The following is a 21,052-nucleotide window of genomic DNA, read 5'->3' on the forward strand; positions in this document are numbered from 1 at the left end:
CTGAACTGCTCGCTATGTCCACCTGTTCCTGATGTCCTCGTTTATAGCCACTATTTAAGGTAGCATCAGTCCTCGCTGGACCATTATATTTCAAACAGCTAGTGACGCCTGGCTCCTTTACCACTGTTTTTGCCACTTGCCTGTGAGAGAGAAACTTGCCCGGTTCCCTGTGTACAGATTGTATTGGAGAGACCCTTGCTAGAGAGCGATGAGCTATTGTGTTCTTGGGAGAACATCTTTGTGGAATTGAATTTTTTTTATCACTGTAAATAAAATCACTGAGCTGTAAAAGTGAGTCCTGCCTGCCCAGTGATCCTTGACGCCCAGGCTGCTTCCACCACAAATGGTTTAGTGTTAGGTCCCCACAGTGGCAATTCTACTGAGGTGGTTTTAACAGAAGTGGGGTTGGGTGAGAGTAGTTAAAATATGGTAAAACAAAATCTAGAATATGGAATGTCAGAATGAGATTTAATCATAGAAACCTAGACTATAAATCAAATTAAATAAAAACGTAACCTTTGTATTTGTTGGCTGCTGTGGAGTTGCTGATGTTCCATCCATCAGCCCCTTTACTATGCAGGGAGCCGATGATTTGTTGAGATAGCTGAGAGGAGGGAACTGAGCTGGGCAGCTGGCTCTGAACGTTCAGATGCTGATGATGGGATGGGTAATGGAGAGTCAGATTGTAAGTGGGGCTGCAGGACACCTGAACTCCTTCAGGTCTCAGGTTGGTTCTCGTCTCCTTGCAAGGGGTCATTGGGTACAGGGATCTGTCTTTCAACATCCCCTTTTGTGACGAGCAGTATGAGAGGTCCGGCTGGAAGAGGCGAGGAGCCTTCTGATGTTCATAAAAAATACAGGGATGGTTACTATCTTAGGATAACACTTTATTTCAGTATTTATCAAAGTAGCTCTGTAAGACAATAAAATATTTGATTATCTTTTTCCTACTAGATCCCTTGTAAGCCAAAAATGGTTTGAATTGTTCTTTGTTCGCTGTAATCATCAGGGTCAAAGCTCTACTGAGTAAAATTCAGCAGAAGCTTAAATGACATCTCAACTTATTCACTGTCGGTGGGTAAAACATTCTGTGTTAGTTCAGAAAGTATTCAGCACTTCATGTGCTTCAGTGTTTGTCATATTCTAAAACTGAATCCTTATTCTAAAAATTCATTTTTCATCTCAAGATTCTACACACAATACCCCATAATGACAACGTTAAAGAAATTGCTTCAAAGTCTTGCAAATTTAGTAAAATTAAAGAACAAAAACATAACACGTATATTATGTACCTGTTGTACATCTTGTTTCCACTGTTCATCTATCAAATGTTTCTACAACTTGATCAGAGTCTACTTGTGGTAAATTCAGTTGATTGGACATTACATGTAATTGGATTGGAAAGTACATGTAACACATTTTAATAGTTGGGATACAGATTTGAATATTTTCATGGGTACTGGACCACTGAACTTGCATTTCTTCACAACCTTAAAATCTCAACATGAATAATCACTTACATATATAATAAAAAAAACCAATTACATCAACAAAAAAATAAACAGAATACACCCCCAGCGGATGTGATTCAGCCCACATCTCTAAGTTGTGTGAGTCCAGCAATAAAATCTCTTCTTGTAGAATGTGCAAAGGAGCAGTGAAGTGCAACTCTGTCCTGGGACTTAAGTAGAATTTGTAAAGTTCATGGCTTGTCCAAAGAATTTCAGTTTCTTCTCAGATCAATCATCTCAACAAATCCTGGAGGGGTGGCTCGCCATCTTTGGACTGGTACACCCAAAAAACCTGAGAAAAGTAAACAACAAAACGGGTTCTCCTGAACCCTCAAATAGGCGAGGGTGCGGCGTCATAGCACAACCAGAAGAATCCCAGCAATAATAAAACTCTCCTCCAACTAAACAACAGTTGCCTGGCAGCTTGTTTCCTCAGCAAAATCCGACTAAAGAGGCAACAACGTTTCTCACTCAGAGGACCTGACTTTTTTTCTCCCCCCTCTTCTTGATCTCCGTAGCTGCTTCAGGTAAAATGCAAGGAGGCAGTACTCCCAAACTGTATACTTTACAGACCATTGGGACATCATAAACACCGGCTCTTCAGTTATTTAAAAAATAATTTTACTTAATTAAACTTGATAATGAAAAAAAAGTCAACCTCAATGATAATGCACTGAAACCCTTAGTAACTAGGGTTACACCCACACCTGTCTATGTAAGGTCCCACAGTTGACAGTGCATGTCAGAGCACAAACCAAGCCATGAAGTCCAAGGAATTGTCTGTAGAACTCCAAGACAGGGTTGTACCGATGCAAGGGTCAGTCTGACAGAGCTCCGCTTGATCTGTGGAAAGAGGAGACCTTCCAGACAACCATTTCGGCGGCACTCCACCAATCAGGGCCTGTATGGTGGAGTGGTCAAGGTGGCCATTCCTCATTAAAAGGCCCATGACAGCTAACTTGGAGTTTGCTAAACAGCACTAGAAGATTGTCAGACCATAAGAAAAAACATTCTCTGGTCTGACACGACAAAGACTGAACTTTCTAGTGTCATGTCTGGAGAAACCAGGCTCCGCTCATCACAAATCCGTACAGTGAAACTTGGTGACAGCATCATGTTCTGGGAATTCTTTTCATCACCAGGAACTGGAAGACTGTAATATAACCACTGTGTGGCATGCAGCCAGGAAGTGGACCCCAAAGCAGGACTTGTCATAAGACAAGACTTAAATTTATAACAACTGGCAACTGACAGAGCAACAAAAACAATAGTGGAGCAAAATGATCAGAAACTGGGACTAGAGGTAGGCACAAACCTGGGTTTCTAAATATGAGGAAAACGAAATGCAGAAATAATACCTAAAACTCCAAATGCTGGGTCCCAGTCCCAGGATCAAGACTGAGATTAGTCAAGGTTGAGGGAAAGATGAATGCAGCAGTGTACAGCAGTGAAGAGTTGCTGTAGCACAGCTGGTAAAGCAGGTCGCCTACTAATCAGAGGGTTGGTGGTTCAATTCCAGTCTGTATGCCAGACTAGGGCAAAATACTAACCCCAATTTAGAGTCTGAATGTGTGTGAATGTTAGGAGTACTGACATAGAAAAAAGTAATTGGGTAAATGGGTGATTAAGGCAAGTTGTGCTCGTAGTGGAAAAGTACTATATAAGAACCAGTCCAATTGTTATTTGCAAACATCCTTGATGCTTCAAGTACAGTCCCAATCAAAAGTTTAGGACCACTTGATAAATGGCAAAAACTCGTATTTTTAACATGGATCTTAGCAAGTTGTTAAGATCCAGCATTGCAAAATATGAGTTTTTGCCATTTTTCAAGTGGTCTTAAACTTTTGATCAATCCATCTCTAATAATGGGCTACATACAACAGACCTTTGAGGTGGCAGAAATTATGGCTTATTTGAGGAGTTTCATTCAGGTTTCAGAGCCCATCACAGCACAGAAACAGCTTTAGTGAAGGTTACAAATGATCTTCTTATGGCCTCTGACAGTGGACTCATCTCTGTGCTTGTGTTGCTAGACCTCAGTTTAGCACGATATTTTTTTTACATAGATTAGAGCAATTCAATTCTGTTCAGTTCAGTTTCTTTTATATATTCCCAAATCACAACAGCAGCCGCCTCAAGGTGCTCTATATTGTAAAGTACTGACTATGTATTTATACACCACTCTGCATTTAATCATTATTTATTATTAATCTCTGGCTCACTTCCACACTGTGCCTTTTATCCCATTTTCCTCCCATCATCCCTAACTGGTCGTTTCAGATAGCCACCCCTCTTTAAACCTTGTTCTACTTGTGGTTTCTTCCTTTTAAGAGTTTTTCCTTCCCACTGTCGCCAGGTCCTGGGTCATAAAGGTCATCTCATTGTTGTGGTTTTCTCTGTATTATTGTAGAATCTTAACCTTCCAGTATAAAGTGCCTTGAGGTTACTGTTGTTGTGATTTGGTTCTATATACATAAAAATGGATTTAAGGGAATTTAATAACCTGCCCCAGAGCTTCCAACACAGCAATAACCTTAAGCACACAGCCAAGATAACAAAGAAGTGTCTTTGGGACAACTATGTGAATGTCCTGAAGTGGCCCTGCCACTGCACAGACTTGAACCTGAGTGAACATCTCTGGAGAGATCTGAAAATGGCACCAATGCTCTGCATCCAACCTAATGGAGCTTGACAGGTCCTGCAAAGAAGAATGGAAGAAACTCCCCCAAAATAGGTTTGCCAGACTTGTTACATCTCAAAAAGATATGAGTGTGTCATTGCTGCCACAGGTGTTTCAACAAAGTACTGAGCAAAAGCTATGAATACTCTTGTTCATCTGAATCTTTATTTGTTTATTAATTAATTTCTATTTGTGTTATTTCAGTTATTACATTATATGTAGTATAGTATGATGATGTATAAGGCAAGACAGGCAAGACAAAAAATAATATAGAGGCTATATTTAAAAATAAATAAATAAATACAATAAAAATATAACAAAAAATCCTCCAAACATACAGCACCTGGAACACAAAAATTAGAAAATACTCGGCTACCTGTAGTGAGAGAGAGAGAGAGTGTGTGTGTGTGTGTGTGTGTGTGTGTGTGTGTGTGTGTGTGTGTGTGTGTGTGTGTGTGTGTCTTTATCACACATATAGTTGATAATGAGGGTGGGAAGCTGTAGTGATGCCCCCAAAAACCTGGAAGGAGAAAGAGATGGAACCAGGACAACTGTGCCATCCACGGCCCCCAAGAGTACCAAAGACTCAATGCCAAACATTTTCTGTACATAGGCTGTGAATACTTGTACATGTTATGGTTTTGTTCTTTTTATTTTTAAGAAATCTGCAAAAATTCAAAGCAAATGTTTTGGACTTTGTCAAAATGGGGTATTGTGTGTATTTTTTGAGGTCAAAACTAATTTAATCCATTGCAGAATAAGGCTGTATCATGACAAAATGTGGAAGAAGTAGAATGCTTTCCAGATGGTAAATGGCCTGTATTTGTATAGCGCCTTATAGCGCCCTAAGGACCCCAAAGCGTCATCCTGTCATCCACCCATTCATACACTGGTGATGGTAGCTACATTGTAGCCACAGCCACCCTGGGGCACACTGACAGAGGCGAGGCTGCCGGACACTGGCACCACCGGGCCCTCTGACCACCACCAGTAGGCAACGGGTGAAGTGTCTTGCCCAAGGACACAACGACCGAGACTGTCCACTGTTGATATCCTCCTCTGCTCCCCTTCATGTGGGGTCCCACAGGGCTCCGATTTAACACCCTCACCCCAGCCCACCGCCTTTCACCCAGGGCAACTCCAGACTGAGACAGAGTCCAGCCCCTCTCAAAGAGACTGGTTCCAGAGCCCAAGCCATGCTTTGAGGTGAGCCCGACTATATCTAGTTGCTACCTCTCAACTTCACGCACTGACTCTGGCTCCCTCCCTGCAAGAGGGGACATTCCATGTTGGAACTGCTAGTCTTGGTAGCTACGGCATCTCCTGTGCATGGTGGGCCAACAGGAGGATGGGCCCATGTTCCTTTTCGGGCTGTGCCCGGCCAAGCCTCATGGATTAAGGGCCAGCCACTAGACACTCAACCTCGGGCACCCTCCACAGGCCTGGCTCCAGGGCAGGGCACCAGTAACCATATTGCTGGCAGGGTGAACTGTTCCCTTGATCTTATACTCAGAGTGTTTTGAATAGTTCTTTATCTGGTCCTTCACCCAGGACCAATTTGCCATGGGAGACCGTACTGGGGGCAAAAGCCCCCCAACAACATAGCCGCCGGGATCCCTGGTACTCACAAACCCCTCCACCAAATCAAGGTAGCGATTCACAGAGGAGATTGGCAGACTGGGGTGGTGGTTCCCATCTTTGAGAAGGGGGACCCGAGGATGTGTTTCAACTATAGGGGAATCACAATCCTAACCCTCCCTGTAAAAGTCTTTGCCAGGGTGCTGGAAAAGAGAGTCCATCTCTTAGTCAAATCTCGGACACAGGAGGAACAATGCGGTTTTTGTCCTGGTCATGGAACACTGGACCAGCTCTTTGCCCTCTCAAGGATATCTGAGGGTGCATGGGAGTTTGCCCAAACAGTATACATGTGTTTTGTGGACTTGGAGAACTCATTTGACCATGTCCCTCAGAGTGTCCTATGGGAAATGCTGGAGTATGGGGTGTCTGGCCCAACAACTGTTGCAAGAGCTTGGTCCACATAGCTGGCATTAAGTCGGACCAACTTAGACGATGTACTCAGCCAGGCCTGCCCTTTGTCACAGATTATGTTCGCACTTTTTATGGACAGAATTTCTAGACGTAGCCAAGTGGCGGAAGGTTTTCATTTGGGTGGTCTCAGAATCTCATCTCTGCTTTTCGCAGATGATGTGGTTCTGTTGCTTCATCAGGTGATGGCCTCCAACTCGCACTGGAACAGGTGGAAGCTGACTGTGAAGCCGTGGGAATGAGAATCAGCACCTCCAAATCTGAGGCTAACGTCTTCAGTCAGAAAAGGATGGGTCAGGGAGGAGTTCCTGCCCCAATTGGAGAAGTTTAAGTATGTCAGGGTCTTCTCTTCTTAGGCTGCTGCTCCCACATTTCAGCCCTGGATAAGTGGAAGAAGATGGATGGATGGATGGATGGATGGATGGATAGATGGGAGAAGAAGAGCAGGAGATTGACAGATGGATTGGAGCTGCAACTGCACTGATGTGGCTATATCGGTCCATCGTGGTGAAGAGAGAGCTGAGTGTAAAAGCGAAGCTCTCAATTTACCGGTCGATTTACGTCTCTACCCTCACCTATGGTCACAAGCTGTAGGAAGTGACCGAAAGAATGAGTTCGTGGATAGAAGCGGCGGAAAGGCCTTCTCCAATGGGTGGGTGGCCCTGAGGAGTTCGGCCATCCGGCAGGGGCTCAGAATAGAGCTGCTGCTCCTCCACATCGAAAGGAGCCAGTTAAGGTGGTTCGGGCATCTGACAAGGATATCTCCTGGCCCCCTCTTGGGTGAGTCCCACTGGGAGGAGGCCGGGCAGCATGTCCCAGGACATGCTGGAGCGATTATATCTCTTGACTGGCCTGGGAATACCTTGGTTTTATCCCGGGCAAGCTGCAGGAGGTGGTCGGGGAGACGGAGGTCTGAGCTTCTCTGTTTAAGCTGCTGCCCCTGCCACCCGATAAGTGAAAGAAGATGTATGGATGTTCTATTTTTACGCTTGTATGAGCAGATATGTGTTGTTATTGTTTGTTTGTTTTTTACTGTGTCTTATATTTATTCTGCTGTAGACCACTTTGGTCCTTTCTGGTTGTTTTAAAGTGATTTAAAAGTAAAGTTGGTATGGTGGCTCACACAAACACAGTTTCCCTAGTTTTGTAGTTTGCAATATTAATATTTCTGTAATGAAACTGATATATTATTTTTTGCTATAAGAAAGGTGGGAAATATTTCATTTATTTCTATATTTCTCTGGAATCTTAATAATTTCTAGGTCACGTGGAAGTCCTACCTCAAGATAGGGAGCTTCTCTTAGTTTGGTCTTCATCTTGACTGCTTTGGTTCTGAATTGTCTGCTGTGGTCCAGAGAGGAAGTGAGACTTACACCACACTTAGTGACTTGACTCTGATCTTCAGATAACTGTAGTTCCTTGCTTTCAATGTCACTGTGTACAATAAAACAGGTATATAGTCTGCATTGTTTCATGCAGGTTTTACATTTTAGAAGGAGGCTGCTGACTCACGTGAGGACGTAGTTCACACTGACAATACAGTGAGGTCTGGATGAACGGCTGTTGTGGACAATGGTAGCGTAACTCTGCACCCATACCCAACCTCCATGCTTTGATAGCAAGCGGTAATACTTGGTGGTGACCTGACCCTTCACCAGCACTGTAGTAAACACAGAGATAAACTGGTCAAATCTCCCTATGTAATTATCTTTAGGTTAGTTCTTTTAATTTAGTTAGCATCTAAAATTATTATTTATTTGTCAGTAACCATGCACAACAACATTGTACCAGATTGAACTACTTTTCATCCTCAAGGCAAATACATACAACATTAATCAAGCTATAAATGCAAAATACAAATCAAAGACAATGTTTTAAACTCCTCACAAATGTTCACACATAAGTCACTCCATCCTCCCCCATAAATACCACTGAAAATATTTAAACTTACATAAATGATGAGCGTATCGTAGATGGAAAATGTCACAGGCATGAACGTGGTGGTAAAGAGTCTTGTCTATCAGGTCCTGAGGCTCGTAGCCTGTCAGCTCTGCCACCCTGACTCCCCAGAAAAGAATAACAGGTCAGGGCTGATTTGAACATTCATATGTGGAAGTGAATCATAATGTTCATTTAACAGCCCTAAAATGTTTTAAAATAGCTTTTTGTTAAGCTTATATACCAATATTTTTTTAAAGTGAATATCGTTTAAATTGCTTAATGTATTATACCTGCATTAATCCTTATTACTAGATTTATCTTTACGTTGCTCATTTATTGTGACGATGAGTTTTAACAGGTGACAGAATATCATAATGTCATGGTTTTCCTTTATCTACCCACCTTCTCAACATGTCTCCTACCTCATGTCCAAAAAGATGAGCTTGAAGTCCAGGCTGGCTCTGAACATGAACATGTTACTATGGAGTTTGATCTCAGTGATACCACTGGGAGGCAGGGAGTGTCCAACTGCTACCAGGCCCATAGTCTGATAGCATGATTCATAGAGCACCATGTCCACCATGTACTGACGCACTTTCAGGTAGCCACTGCAGTGGATGACCTGGGAAACAACGGTAGGAAACAAACGTCAATGCATTCAAAAGGAGCTGGGACTTTTCCAAATCAAACTTCATTGTTTAACCAAGTAGCACTTTATGAAACAACTTTTATAGGATTAAATTTTGACAGTTAAACTATCATTTAACAAACCATAATGTTCAAATCACAGTCACCCAGATTCCACTGTGAAATGCAGCTTTCGTATTTGCGTGCATTTCATGTGGATCAAATGCTCCTTTTTGTCGGATCTGATCTGGGCTCTAGAGAGGATGCTCAAGAAATATGTGTGCCACAGATGCACTGATTGTGCCCCTTTTAAGTTAACTTCTCAGACATACAGTATCTCAAAAATGAAATGTGTTCATTTAACAATTTAAAAACAACCCTCCTGTGCCGCTCCAATAGTAGTAGTAATAATGGTAATAAATATTTAATATTTTCAATATTTTAATATGTAAATATTTCAATTTTACTTCTATATTACTATAATATAAATTTTATAATATTTTTATAAAATGTAATTATTCAAATTATCAGAATAATATTGAAGTATAGAATTACAGCTTTAATTTAAGGGGTTAAATAAAATGATACAGTGGGGCAAAAAAGTATTTAGTCAGCCACCGATTGTGCAAGTTCCCCCACTTAAAATGATGACAGAGGTCAGTAATTTGCACCAGAGGTACACTTCAACTGTGAGAGACAGAATGTGAAAAATAAATCCATGAATCCACATGGTAGGATTTGTAAAGAATTTATTGGTAAATCAGGGTGGAAAATAAGTATTTGGTCAATAACAAAAATACAACTCAATACTTTGTAACATAACCTTTGTTGGCAATAACAGAGGTCAAACGTTTACTATAGGTCTTTACCAGGTTTGCACACACAGTAGCTGGTATTTTGGCCCATTCCTCCATGCAGATCTTCTCGAGAGCAGTGATGTTTTGGGGCTGTCGCCGAGCAACACGGACTTTCAACTCCCGCCACAGATTTTCTATGGGGTTGAGGTCTGGAGACTGGCTAGGCCACTCCAGGACTTTCAAATGCTTCTTACGGAGCCACTCCTTTGTTGCCCGGGCGGTGTGTTTTGGATCATTGTCATGTTGGAAGACCCAGCCTCGTTTCATCTTCAAAGTTCTCACTGATGGAAGGAGGTTTTGGCTCAAAATCTCACGATACATGGCCCCATTCATTCTGTCCTTAACACGGATCAGTCGTCCTGTCCCCTTGGCAGAAAAACAGCCCCATAGCATGATGTTTCCACCCCCATGCTTCACAGTAGGTATGGTGTTCTTGGGATGCAACTCAGTATTCTTCTTCCTCCAAACACGACGAGTTGAGTTTATACCAAAAAGTTCTACTTTGGTTTCATCTGACCACATGACATTCTCCCAATCCTCTGCTGTATCATCCATGTGCTCTCTGGCAAACTTCAGACGGGCCTGGACATGCACTGGCTTCAGCAGCGGAACACGTCTGGCACTGCGGGATTTGATTCCCTGCCGTTGTAGTGTGTTACTGATGGTGACCTTTGTTACTTTGGTCCCAGCTCTCTGCAGGTCATTCACCAGGTCCCCCCGTGTGGTTCTGGGATCTTTGCTCACCGTTCTCATGATCATTTTGACCCCACGGGATGAGATCTTGTGTGGAGCCCCAGATCGAGGGAGATTATCAGTGGTCTTGTATGTCTTCCATTTTCTGATGATTGCTCCCACAGTTGATTTTTTCACACCAAGCTGCTTGCCTATTGTAGATTCACTCTTCCCAGTCTGGTGCAGGTCTACAATACTTTTCCTGGTGTCCTTCGAAAGCTCTTTGGTCTTGGCCATGGCGGAGTTTGGAGTCTGACTGTTTGAGGCTGTGGACAGGTGTCTTTTATACAGATGATGAGTTCAAGCAGGTGCCATTCATACAGGTAACGAGTGGGGGACAGAAAAGCTTCTTACAGAAGACGTTACAGGTCTGTGAGAGCCAGAGATTTTCCTTGTTTGAGGTGACCAAATACTTATTTTCCACCCTGATTTACCAATAAATTCTTTACAAATCCTACCATGTGAATTCATGGATTTTTTTTTCACATTCTGTCTCTCACAGTTGAAGTGTACCTCTGGTGCAAATTACTGACCTCTGTCATCATTTTAGGTGGGGGAACTTGCACAATCGGTGGCTGACTAAATACTTTTTTGCCCCACTGTACATGCACTGGTACTGAAATAGCACTTTAATATAGCACCTCATCTAAATACACAAAGTGCTGTCTTACTACAAGCCTTATTCACACACACACACACACACACACACACACACACACACACACACACACACACACACACACACACACACACACACACAGGAAAGTGCTTTTAACCTAACACATGCCTCCTCCACGACTCCTCCCGGCTGCATACCCTTGGGAACTATACTGGAACCCGAGTTGCCCTTGATGCATCCATTGCAGTGTAAATGAGTGTCAGAATGTTTGACATTCATGCACTCCTTACATAGAAAACAGCAGCTTTTTGAATTAATGAGTAAGCTTATAATTAACTGTTTGTTTAGCATTTACATGCATGTGGACATTGGAGCACTTCGCTCTCGCTCTGCAGGCCTACTTGTTGTTCCTAGAGTATTTAAAAGTAGAATGGGAGGCAGAGCCTTCAGTTTTCAGGCCCCTCTTCTGTGGAACCAGCTTCCAGTTTGGATTCAGGAGACAGACACTATCTCTACTTTCAAGATTAGGCTTCAAACTTTCCTCTTTGCTAAAGCATATAGTTAGGGCTGGACCAGGTGACCCTGAATCCTCCCTTAGTTATGCATGTTTCGTATTCACTCACCTTTTTCACTCACTATGTATTTATACATCACACTGCATTTAATAATTCAGTATCATTAATCTGGCTCTTTTCTGCAGCATGTCTTTTGTCCAGTCTCCCTCCCCTCGCCTCCAACTGGTAGATGGCTGCCTCCCTAAGCCTGGTTCTACTGGAGGCCTCTTCCTGTTAAAATTGAGGTTTTCATTCCTACTGTTACCAGGTGCTTGCTCATAGAGACAAAATAGGACAAAAAGTGTGCTTTAAAGTTCCCTGGAGCTTGTGTGCTATAGCATACTACAAAAGCAATCCAAGAGTTTTGCAAGGCAAGAAAATTGAATATATGTTAATGGAAAGTAAGTCATCTGATTTCAAGCAAAAAGAGCATTGCTTTCAATAAGTTCAGATGAAACTGAAGGCAGAGAGACCCACAAACAAAAAGCCAATGAAGGCAGCTGGAGTAAAAACCTGACAGAGTATCTCAAGGGACTAGACAGAGCATTTATTGATGTACATGCGGACATGGGTTTTCATCCAAGCATTAAAGACACAAACACACAATGTGTGCGGTGTGTCTGTGAACAATCTATACACTGAACTGTATTCAAAACACCATGAACATCCAAGTCAGTTAGTCAATCAGTAAATCTATTACAAAGGACGGGGGTCTTTGTTTTTCGTTAAAAAAAAAAATGCTAAAAAAAGGACTGGAAAATCATCAATAGGAAAAGGGAAAATTATTTTCATGTCACAAAGGAACCAAGATAGGAAGAAATTAGAAACAAACGCACCCACTGAACTTTGGTGTCCTTGTTGGCAGATTTGTCATCCACTGGCTTTACATACCTTATATCCTCCACATGTCAGCCCTGCATTTCGTTTGGCAAGAACACACTTCATCCTCAAGAAGAAGGACCGCTCAATTTCATACTCTGTCAAGAAACAGACAAAAAATAGTTCAGAGGCATTACGCATGTTATATTATTTATATTATGTTCCATTTTTAACACTTCTTCAACAACTTCCATTTCTCACCCGGTTGCCACTGCACAACCTTACCATAATCCTGTCCAAAAGCTCTGGGACAAGAGTTTCTTAGGAGTACAGTACAGTAAAAAATTGGGGTGGGGGTGGAATGCTCTTACGAAAGCTTTCTTTGTCTTTAAGCAGTTTACAGGAATAGTGTCCAGGCTTGCAGGTTTGTGGAAAGACATCCAAAGCTGGTGGATGGTGGCTACTTTGTGTTCCATTCTCGATCACACTGCTTCAGTAATACTGAAGTCCGGGATCTGGAGAGGCCAATCCATAGCTGGTGGTCTTTCGTTGTCTTTTTCTTTCCATGTATGCTTTTACTGTATTGGCAAGATTTCTGGAATCATTTTCATGTTAAAAAATAAACCTCTTGCCAATCAGGTGCTTTCCAGAAGGTATTGAATTGCATTGTGGATCTAAATTCAAGCATTTGGTGTATCTTTTGTGTTCATAATACCATTAACTATAACAAGATCCTTAACACCACTGGCTGTACCCCCAAAACCATGACTGAGTCCCCACCGTGTTTACAAATGGCTGCAGATAATCACTGTTTTACTTATTTTCCTTTGTCCTCTGTAGATTCTGGCAATGATTTGAACTAGAAATTTCAAATGTAGACTCATTACTCTGTAAGATTTGTTGCCACAGATTTTCAGTCCATCGCTTGTGTAATTTGGCATACTTCAGGTATTTCCCTTGCTTCCCTTCCTTAACCCTCTCAAGGCAGGCGTTGCCGATTTGCAAAAGTAAAAACTAACAACTTGATTACCCCACATACATATTTTATGAGGGTTTTTTTTTACTCAGAAGTACCACTGCAGGACTTGGTTGTGCATTAGCAACAAAAAGTTTAATTTGAGCCTGTGAGGGTTAAGAATGGCTTCTTGACAGCCAGACTTGCACTGAGATTATTTCTGGTGCGACTTCAACAAATAGTAGATGGATCAAGTGAAGGGGCAGATACATATCTCAGGTCGCATGTCAAGTCTTCACTGGATTTTTTTCTGTTTCATAAAGACAGAAATTTGACCCATTTTCATCTCCTGTACACTTTTGTTTTGTCTTCTACTTGTCCAGTTATCTCATTGTTTTAGGATATATGACACAGCATGCTGAGATATACCAAGTTAATAGCTAATAGCTCTTTGTGAATTGTATGGTTACATTGTAACTTTGGTTCTCTGAGTAAGAGACTATATCTATTCTTTTACATATTCCATATGCATGGGAAATGAATGGGAAGGAAGTACCCGAAAATATATATGCCTGCTGCATGATATCTACAACCCAGTGAGACAGTCTGGCCTTTGACAAGCGTCTACCAGGACTCCAAAGTTAAAACAGGTAAAAAGCTGATCAGTCTTCCTAATGGTCTGAGTGCACCTAATATACTCTGTCAAGACTCAGACAGAGCACAGAGCAGCCTGGCACAGGCTGTCTTCTGTCCTGAGTTGGCCTGTAGGGTTGGTACGGAGGATAAACCCTGCTGCTTCCAGTAAAAACCTGCAACAGTCTTTATGGACTAATCACTAATCCTTCTGGAAAATGTTATGTCTATCAGAACAGCTGTTTTGAGGGAAATTCAGTTCAAATCAGCATCCTTGAGGCTTGAAGGCAGGTTGGTGAAGTGCACAAAGGTCTGAATCCAAATCCCATAGGGGAAGTGGGGATCTAGACTGGTGAATTGTCGCCCTCTGGGTACCTTTTAAAACTGGGAGCTGATTCATTACCACTGAGTGGAAATGAATCACCTCTGATTCACTCCGGATGAGTGATCATATTGGTCACTCAGCTGGAGGTGAGTGACCAATATAATCTGTCTTGATCAATGCCACAATACCTCGCAGGGTAACTGCTGATTTGCACGCCTCCAGTTAGGATTGCAAGAACTGCAGGATGATCTCCACTGTAGCCTCATGGTTGGCCATCTGGTGGGCCATGCATCAGGAGCCAAACAGTCCCCAGTGATACAAGTAGGCAGTCCTAGTGGGTTCTTGCATAGACTCTTGCATAGTTTGTACCACCAGTTCTGGTAGCCACAAGGCAAGGAGCCTTTTCCTCAGGGGCCACACATCAGTCTGTGGGAAAGGGGAGAATAGTGTTCCATTCACCTAAGACAGGAGTTTCCTTCAAACCAGGAGCTGGCTTGTCACAACCTGGTTGCCAGCTTGCAGAGGATGTTAGAGTCTAGGCCCCCTTCCTGTTGATGTAGGCTGCTGTGACTGTAGTTACTGTGCTGTCTGTACTGATGATGACATGATAGCCTCCCAGTCTTAGCAGGAACTGCTGGAGTGCAAGGAACAGAGCCATTAGCTCCAACACATTTATATCCAACACATAACCCTGCTCTAATTTGAGAGTACCTTCAAAAGTGGAGAGCTCAGTGGAGCCTCTGTGGCACCAAAGTCCCTGCCTGATGAGACTGCTGTGGGCAAAGGCCCAAACTCAGAAGGCATTGCTGAACATGCCATGAGGCCCATGAGGCAAAGAGCATTCCCCAGCTGACCCAAAAGTGTAGCCTGAAGAGGGCGAGCCAATGTCTGAGTGGCCCTGTTGGAGTCCAGAGTCATACCTAGAAAAGTTGTGACCTGGGATGGGTGGAGCTTGCTCTTTTGGTAGTTCAGAAGCCAACCCACAGGCTGGACATGTTCTAAGAGCACAACTACATGGCTGCAAGACTATTGTTCTGAGACTGCACAGACCAGCCAGTCATCCAGATAATTCAAAATTCTGAGACCTCACAAACTCATAGGTGCAGGAGTAGTTGTTACAGGGACTCTGTGTGAGAACTGTCCATGGTATCCAAGAATCACAGTGGACATCGTCCATGGTTTGTCCCTAAAGCCAACTGTGCTGCCCTCTGCTGACCTGGTGGCACAGTGAGACTGTATGGAGCGTTCAAGGCCACTCTCAACACACAGCTCTGCATGGATAAAGAAATCCATCATTCGTAAACTGCAGCAGCAAACTTCCTACCACAGAGCTGCCACTTTCTCTGCACAGATGTTTAAAAAAAAAAAAAAAAGGCACCGGGTTACCAGTTCCCCTTCTCTCTATCCCTCCTTTGGGAAATGCAGCATGCTTTTTGGCACCAGAATGCCAGGTTCTCTTCCCTCATTCACAAGCGCAGCAGCAAGCTCCTCTCCCAACGAGTTGCCAGTTTCTCTGCATCTGCTCTCCCCCCGCTTCAGGACACCTACACCAGGAGATGCCGGACTAGAGCAGCGCAGATACTGAAGGACCCGTCCCATCCTGGCAACAAACTGTTCCAACTTCTGCAATCTGGTAGAAGGTTCCGCATCTTCCGGGCAAGGACAGAGAGACTCAAGAGGAGCTTCTATCCCCAAGCCATCCGTGCCCTAAACACACACACCCGCCCTCTCACATCATCTATAATTGACTGAGACAGGACTCTTCCAGACACTAAACCAAGGCACAATGTACATTTCAATTCCTTTAATTTTAAATATGTTTATATTGTCTATCCTGTAAAATAGTCAGATGTCTATTCATATTAATGTACAGAATTCACCTGCTTGCTGCTACTACTGCACATTCACCCAGTACATATACTATATGTGTGTATATATATATATATATAATGTTCTTCCTCTACACCCCCCCCAATTTTTGCACATGTCGAGGAGCGTGTCAGGCTACATTTCACTGTGTGTTATACTTGTATAACTATGCATGTGACAAATAATAAAGAACCTTGAACCTTGAACCTCTATAATTGCAAAAAGCAGCACCGAACCCTTTTAGCACTGGGATGCCAGCTTCTTTCTATATCCATCATTCACAAAATGCAGCAGCATGCTTTATAGCACTAGGATGCCAGGTTCTCTTTCTCTATCCCTCCTTTGCAAACAAAGCAGAATGCTTTTGACATCAGGATGTCTGGTTCTCTTCACGTATTTGCAAATGCAGCAGCAAGCTTTTGGCACCGGGATGCCAGGTTCTCTTTCTCTGTCCCTCATATGCAGCAATAAGCTTCTCTGCAGCTATCACTGCAAAAAGCAGCAGGGAACCCTTCTGCCTTCAGGATGTCAGTTGTCTGCCATCTGTCGTTTGCACAAAACAAAAACAAAAAACTTCCTGATACCAGGATGCCAAGTTCTCATACCAGTTTTTTGCTCTACTGTCCCCCCTTTGCAATTAGAAGTAGCAACATTTTCTGGCTCCGGGATGCCAGTTTCTCTTCACTCTATCCCTCTGTCACAAATGTAGCAGCAAGCTTTCCTTTCTGGGATGCCAGCTTCCCTGCATCTATCAATCTTTCACAAAATCTAACAGTGCACATTCCTGGCACCGGGTGCCCAGTCTCCTTCACCATATCAGTCATTTGCAAACACAGCAGTAAACATTCCTCACACCAGGATGACAGTTTCTCCGTTTTGTTCCCTCCTGTGCAGAATGCAGCAGCAAACCCTTGTGGCACCGGGATGCCGGGTTCTGTCCTCTATTGCTCCTTTTAAGAGATCTGAACTCCACCATATGCATAATTCCTCAAGGCGTCCCTTTTGAAATCGGCACAGTAGTTATTGCTACCTTACCCAAAGCAAATTAACCAGCCAGGCATCCCCTCTCCATCTTCTGCCCCAAGACAAGCTCACTTAAGCGTTTATGACCCCTCAAGCCATTACTTCAAGTCTCAAAATCCCAGCATACATCACTGTTAGAGCTTCAGTTCCGAGTCAAGTCATGTTGCTACATGATGAAGGGTTCCCCTTAATCATCTATCAAGGTCTTTCGTAATTTTGAAATTCCTTTGATCTCTTCTCCTGCAATTTCTTCCTAATTTTTCGAGCTCATCCGCTCCACTCTATGGAATCCTCCACCACCTTATTGAGGCCATGGGCTACTTATCTTCGCTAGCCTGACTACCAGTTATATTACTGCAGAGGTCTTTGACCTTTGTAAAGCACAGTTATTACTGCTTTTAGGGGATGCCTTCTTTGGGGATCTGCCATGCCCAGGAGCCGCGGCCAGTCCCCTCCGAGGCCTTCCCCAAACTGCAGCTCAATTCATGTTTAAGCCATTCACCTTTGTCTACTAAATTCAATTCAATTTAATTCAATTTTATTTATATAGCGCCAAATCACAACAAAAGTCGCCTCGAGGCACTTCATAGGTACAGAGAAAAATCCAACAATCATATGACCCCCTATGAGCAAGCACTTTGGCGACAGTGGGAAGGAAAAACTCCCTTTTAACAGGGAGAAACCTCCTCGGGGAGGGGCAGCCATCTGCTGCGACCGGTTGGGGTGAGAGAAGGAAAACAGGATGAAAGACATGCTGTGGAAGAAAGACAGAGGTTAATAACAGATATGATTCAATGCAGAGAGGTCTATTAACACATAGTGAGTGAAAAAGGTGACTGGAAAGGAAAAACTCAATGCATCATGGGAATCCCCGGCAGCCTACGTCTATTGCAGCATAGCTAAGGGAGGATTCAGGGTCACCTGGTCCAGCCCTAACTATATGCTTTAGCAAAAAGGAAAGTTTGAAGCCTAATCTTGAAAGTAGAGATAGTGTCTGTCTCCTGAATCCAAACTGGAAGCTGGTTCCACAGAAGAGGGGCCTGAAAACTGAAGGCTCTGCCTCCCATTCTACTTTTAAATACTCTAGGAACAACAAGTAGGCCTGCAGTGTGAGAGCAAAGTGCTCTAATAGGGTGATATGGTACTACAAGGTCATTAAGATAAGATGGGGCATGATTATTTAAGACCTTGTATGTGAGGAGCAGGATTTTGAATTCAATTCTGGATTTAACAGGAAGCCAAAACAGGAGAAATATGCTCTCTTTCTAGTCCCTGTCAGGACTCTTGCTGCAGCATTTTGGATTAGCTGAAGGCTTTTCAGGGAGTTTTTTGGACTTCCTGATAATAATGAATTACAGTCGTCCAGCCTGGAAGTAATAAATGCATGAACTAGTTTTTCAGCGTCACTCTGAGACAGGATATTTCTAACTTTAGAGATGTTGCACAAATGGAAGAAAGCAGTCTTACATATTTGTTTAATATGTGCGTTGAAGGACATGTCCTGGTCAAAAATGACTCCAAGGTTCCTCACAGTGTTACTGGAGGCCAAAGTAATGCCATCCAGAGTAAGAATCTGGTTAGATACCATATTTCTAAGATTTGGTCACATGGCAAGTGGATGTTGACCACAAGTTGGTGCAGTAAGACAGAGGAGCTGCCACACAAATATATCACCCCAATGTGGCGAGTGTGCTAAATAATTGAGATGAGTTGGGGCTGGAGGTACTAAATTCACCTATTCCACTATTTCAGCCCTATTAGGGCTGGCTGGCTGGCAATTCCTGGTGGTTTGTTCTGAACTTTGCGATGCCAACAAGGCCCTTGACTGACTTCATCTGAAAGGTTACCCCAGACCTGGTCCAGTGGATGGAGCAGTGCAAAATGCCTTTCTTGAAGGTGAAGAAGGCTCTCTGTGGGGAACCACTGCTCCACACACCAAACCTTTCCCTCTCTTTTATCCTGCAGACTAACACCTAAAGCAGAGGCCTGCCGTCAGCAGATAAGGGGCGGTCAACTGCCCAGTTGTGTACATCAGCTGGAAACTGTCAGAACTAGAAACCTGGTATAGTACTGTTGAAAAAGAGGGCTTGGCAATCTGGTGGGCGGCACACTCTCTTTGTTATTACCTCCTGAGATGCCCATTCACCCTCTGCTGGATTGTACCCCACTGCAGTGGCTCTGTTGCATGAGAGATGCCAACACCCAGATCACCCAGTGGATTTTGAAACTTCAGCCTTTTAAATTCAAGGTGGTCCATAGGCTGGGGACTCAGGTAGTTGTAGCTGATTTCCTTTCACAGGAGGCAGAGTTGGCTTGTACACACAATCCGAACATGGGGCACATTTTCTTAATTCTATGTTGTTGTTTTCAAATTCTATGTTGTTGTACTTTTTCAACATGTTCAAAATAAAGATTCAATCAATCAGTCAATCAATCAATCAATGACCTCTGCAAACATGGGCATATATTATAAATTTTTAAAATATCTTTTGTATGTATATCACATCATAACATCATTGTAGTAGGAGGGGTGTTACAGATGGTGCCAAGGGAGGCTGGCCAACACAGACGGTTCTAATCATGCATCCCATACTTCAGTAGCACACCGCAACCGGAGGAGAGACAAGAGGAGCAGCCAGGCATGGACAGCATCGAAGAACAAACAGTTAATTCACTTCAAGAATAAAATATCAACTACCACTGTGTGGCACACAATGGAGAAATAAGGTCTTTAAGTACCTGGCAAGAAATGTTGCTGTGGGGCCTGGCGGAGACTCAGCACTGCTGTCATCTCATCATGGTCTGATGGGTGGATGTACTCAAATATACTGTTTCCTGTTAGCTCCACCTGTGGCACACACATTTGGAACATTTAGTGATTAGTTGCACAAATGCATTAAATTCATATAGAAACAAAAGAGTGTTCTATTTATGCCATGTCTGAAGTGTGTTGAAAACTCAGTTGTTACATGACACATGCTTCTATGTTACTTATACATTTTTCTCCAGATTGTTTGGTTCAGAAAATCTAAACTTATTCCTGGGTATACTAGTCCACATGAGAGAGTGCTGAGGTGGATTGTCTTACCTGTGACAGACCAAGGTGCACTGATGCCGTTTCTGATATGTACATGATTTTTCCATCTGATGCAACAACAAAAACAAACCCATCTAGAGTCTGAGGGAGAGAGCAACAATGAAGGTACTATTAACAACAAGTTATGTTGACGATAACTACTAGACCTGCCCTGAGGTCTAGTAGGACATGCATAGATATGGGTCTGCTGTTATAGTCCATAAGAAAATCTGAAGCCGGACTGAAACTCTTGAAATAAATAAATTCCTCTGTGGATGATCAGTTAGGTGTTTACAGCTAAAAGGAGGGTTGGAGATTGGCCTATAATTAGCCAAGACAGTTGGGTCAAGTGATGGCTTTTAAAGTGATTATAATTACTGCCAACATAAAGTTCATTAACTGAAAGAAATTTTTCATATTTAAGATTGATGAATAAATTAATGGTAGGGCTTCTTTGAGCAGTCTTGTAACAATACAGTCTAAGAGATCTGTTGATGGTTTGGAGGAAGCTGAAGTTAACTCAGAAAAATAATTTGGAGAGAAAGTATCCATCCATCCATCTTCTTCCGCTTATCCGGGGCCGGGGTACAGGGGCAGCAGCCTAATAAGAGAAGACCAGACCTCCCTCTCCCCGGCCACCTCCTCCAGCTTATCTGGGGGAACACCAAGGCATTCCCAGGCCACCCGAAAGATATAATCTCTCCAGCGTGTCCTGGGTCTGCCCCAGGGCCTCCTCCCGGTGGGACATGCCTGGAGCACCTCACATAGGAGGCGCCCAGGAGGCT

At 43.1% G+C, this 21,052-nt stretch overlaps 1 protein-coding gene across 2 annotated transcripts in view; it reads right to left on the reverse strand.

Moving 5' to 3' along the window:
- The window catches only part of sim2 (SIM bHLH transcription factor 2), a 60,090-nt gene that overhangs the window by 5,951 nt on the left and 33,087 nt on the right, over positions 1-21,052 (reverse strand). For both annotated transcript variants that reach the window (XM_085419777.1, XM_085419778.1), the window contains 8 exons: positions 20,280-20,369; positions 19,931-20,039; positions 12,459-12,544; positions 8,601-8,800; positions 8,189-8,295; positions 7,750-7,897; positions 7,518-7,671; positions 517-838 (listed from right to left, as the gene is read on the reverse strand). In XM_085419777.1, the coding sequence (XP_085275903.1) occupies positions 517-838; positions 7,518-7,671; positions 7,750-7,897; positions 8,189-8,295; positions 8,601-8,800; positions 12,459-12,544; positions 19,931-20,039; positions 20,280-20,369 (1,216 nt within the window). The remainder of the gene's footprint in view (positions 1-516; positions 839-7,517; positions 7,672-7,749; positions 7,898-8,188; positions 8,296-8,600; positions 8,801-12,458; positions 12,545-19,930; positions 20,040-20,279; positions 20,370-21,052) is intronic.

The sequence above is a fragment of the Rhamphochromis longiceps genome, linkage group LG10 (assembly GCF_057381845.1).
Source record: "Rhamphochromis longiceps isolate RC_006_pf linkage group LG10, R_longiceps_female_GT1.1, whole genome shotgun sequence".
In the NCBI taxonomy this organism is placed as follows: domain Eukaryota; kingdom Metazoa; phylum Chordata; class Actinopteri; order Cichliformes; family Cichlidae; genus Rhamphochromis; species Rhamphochromis longiceps.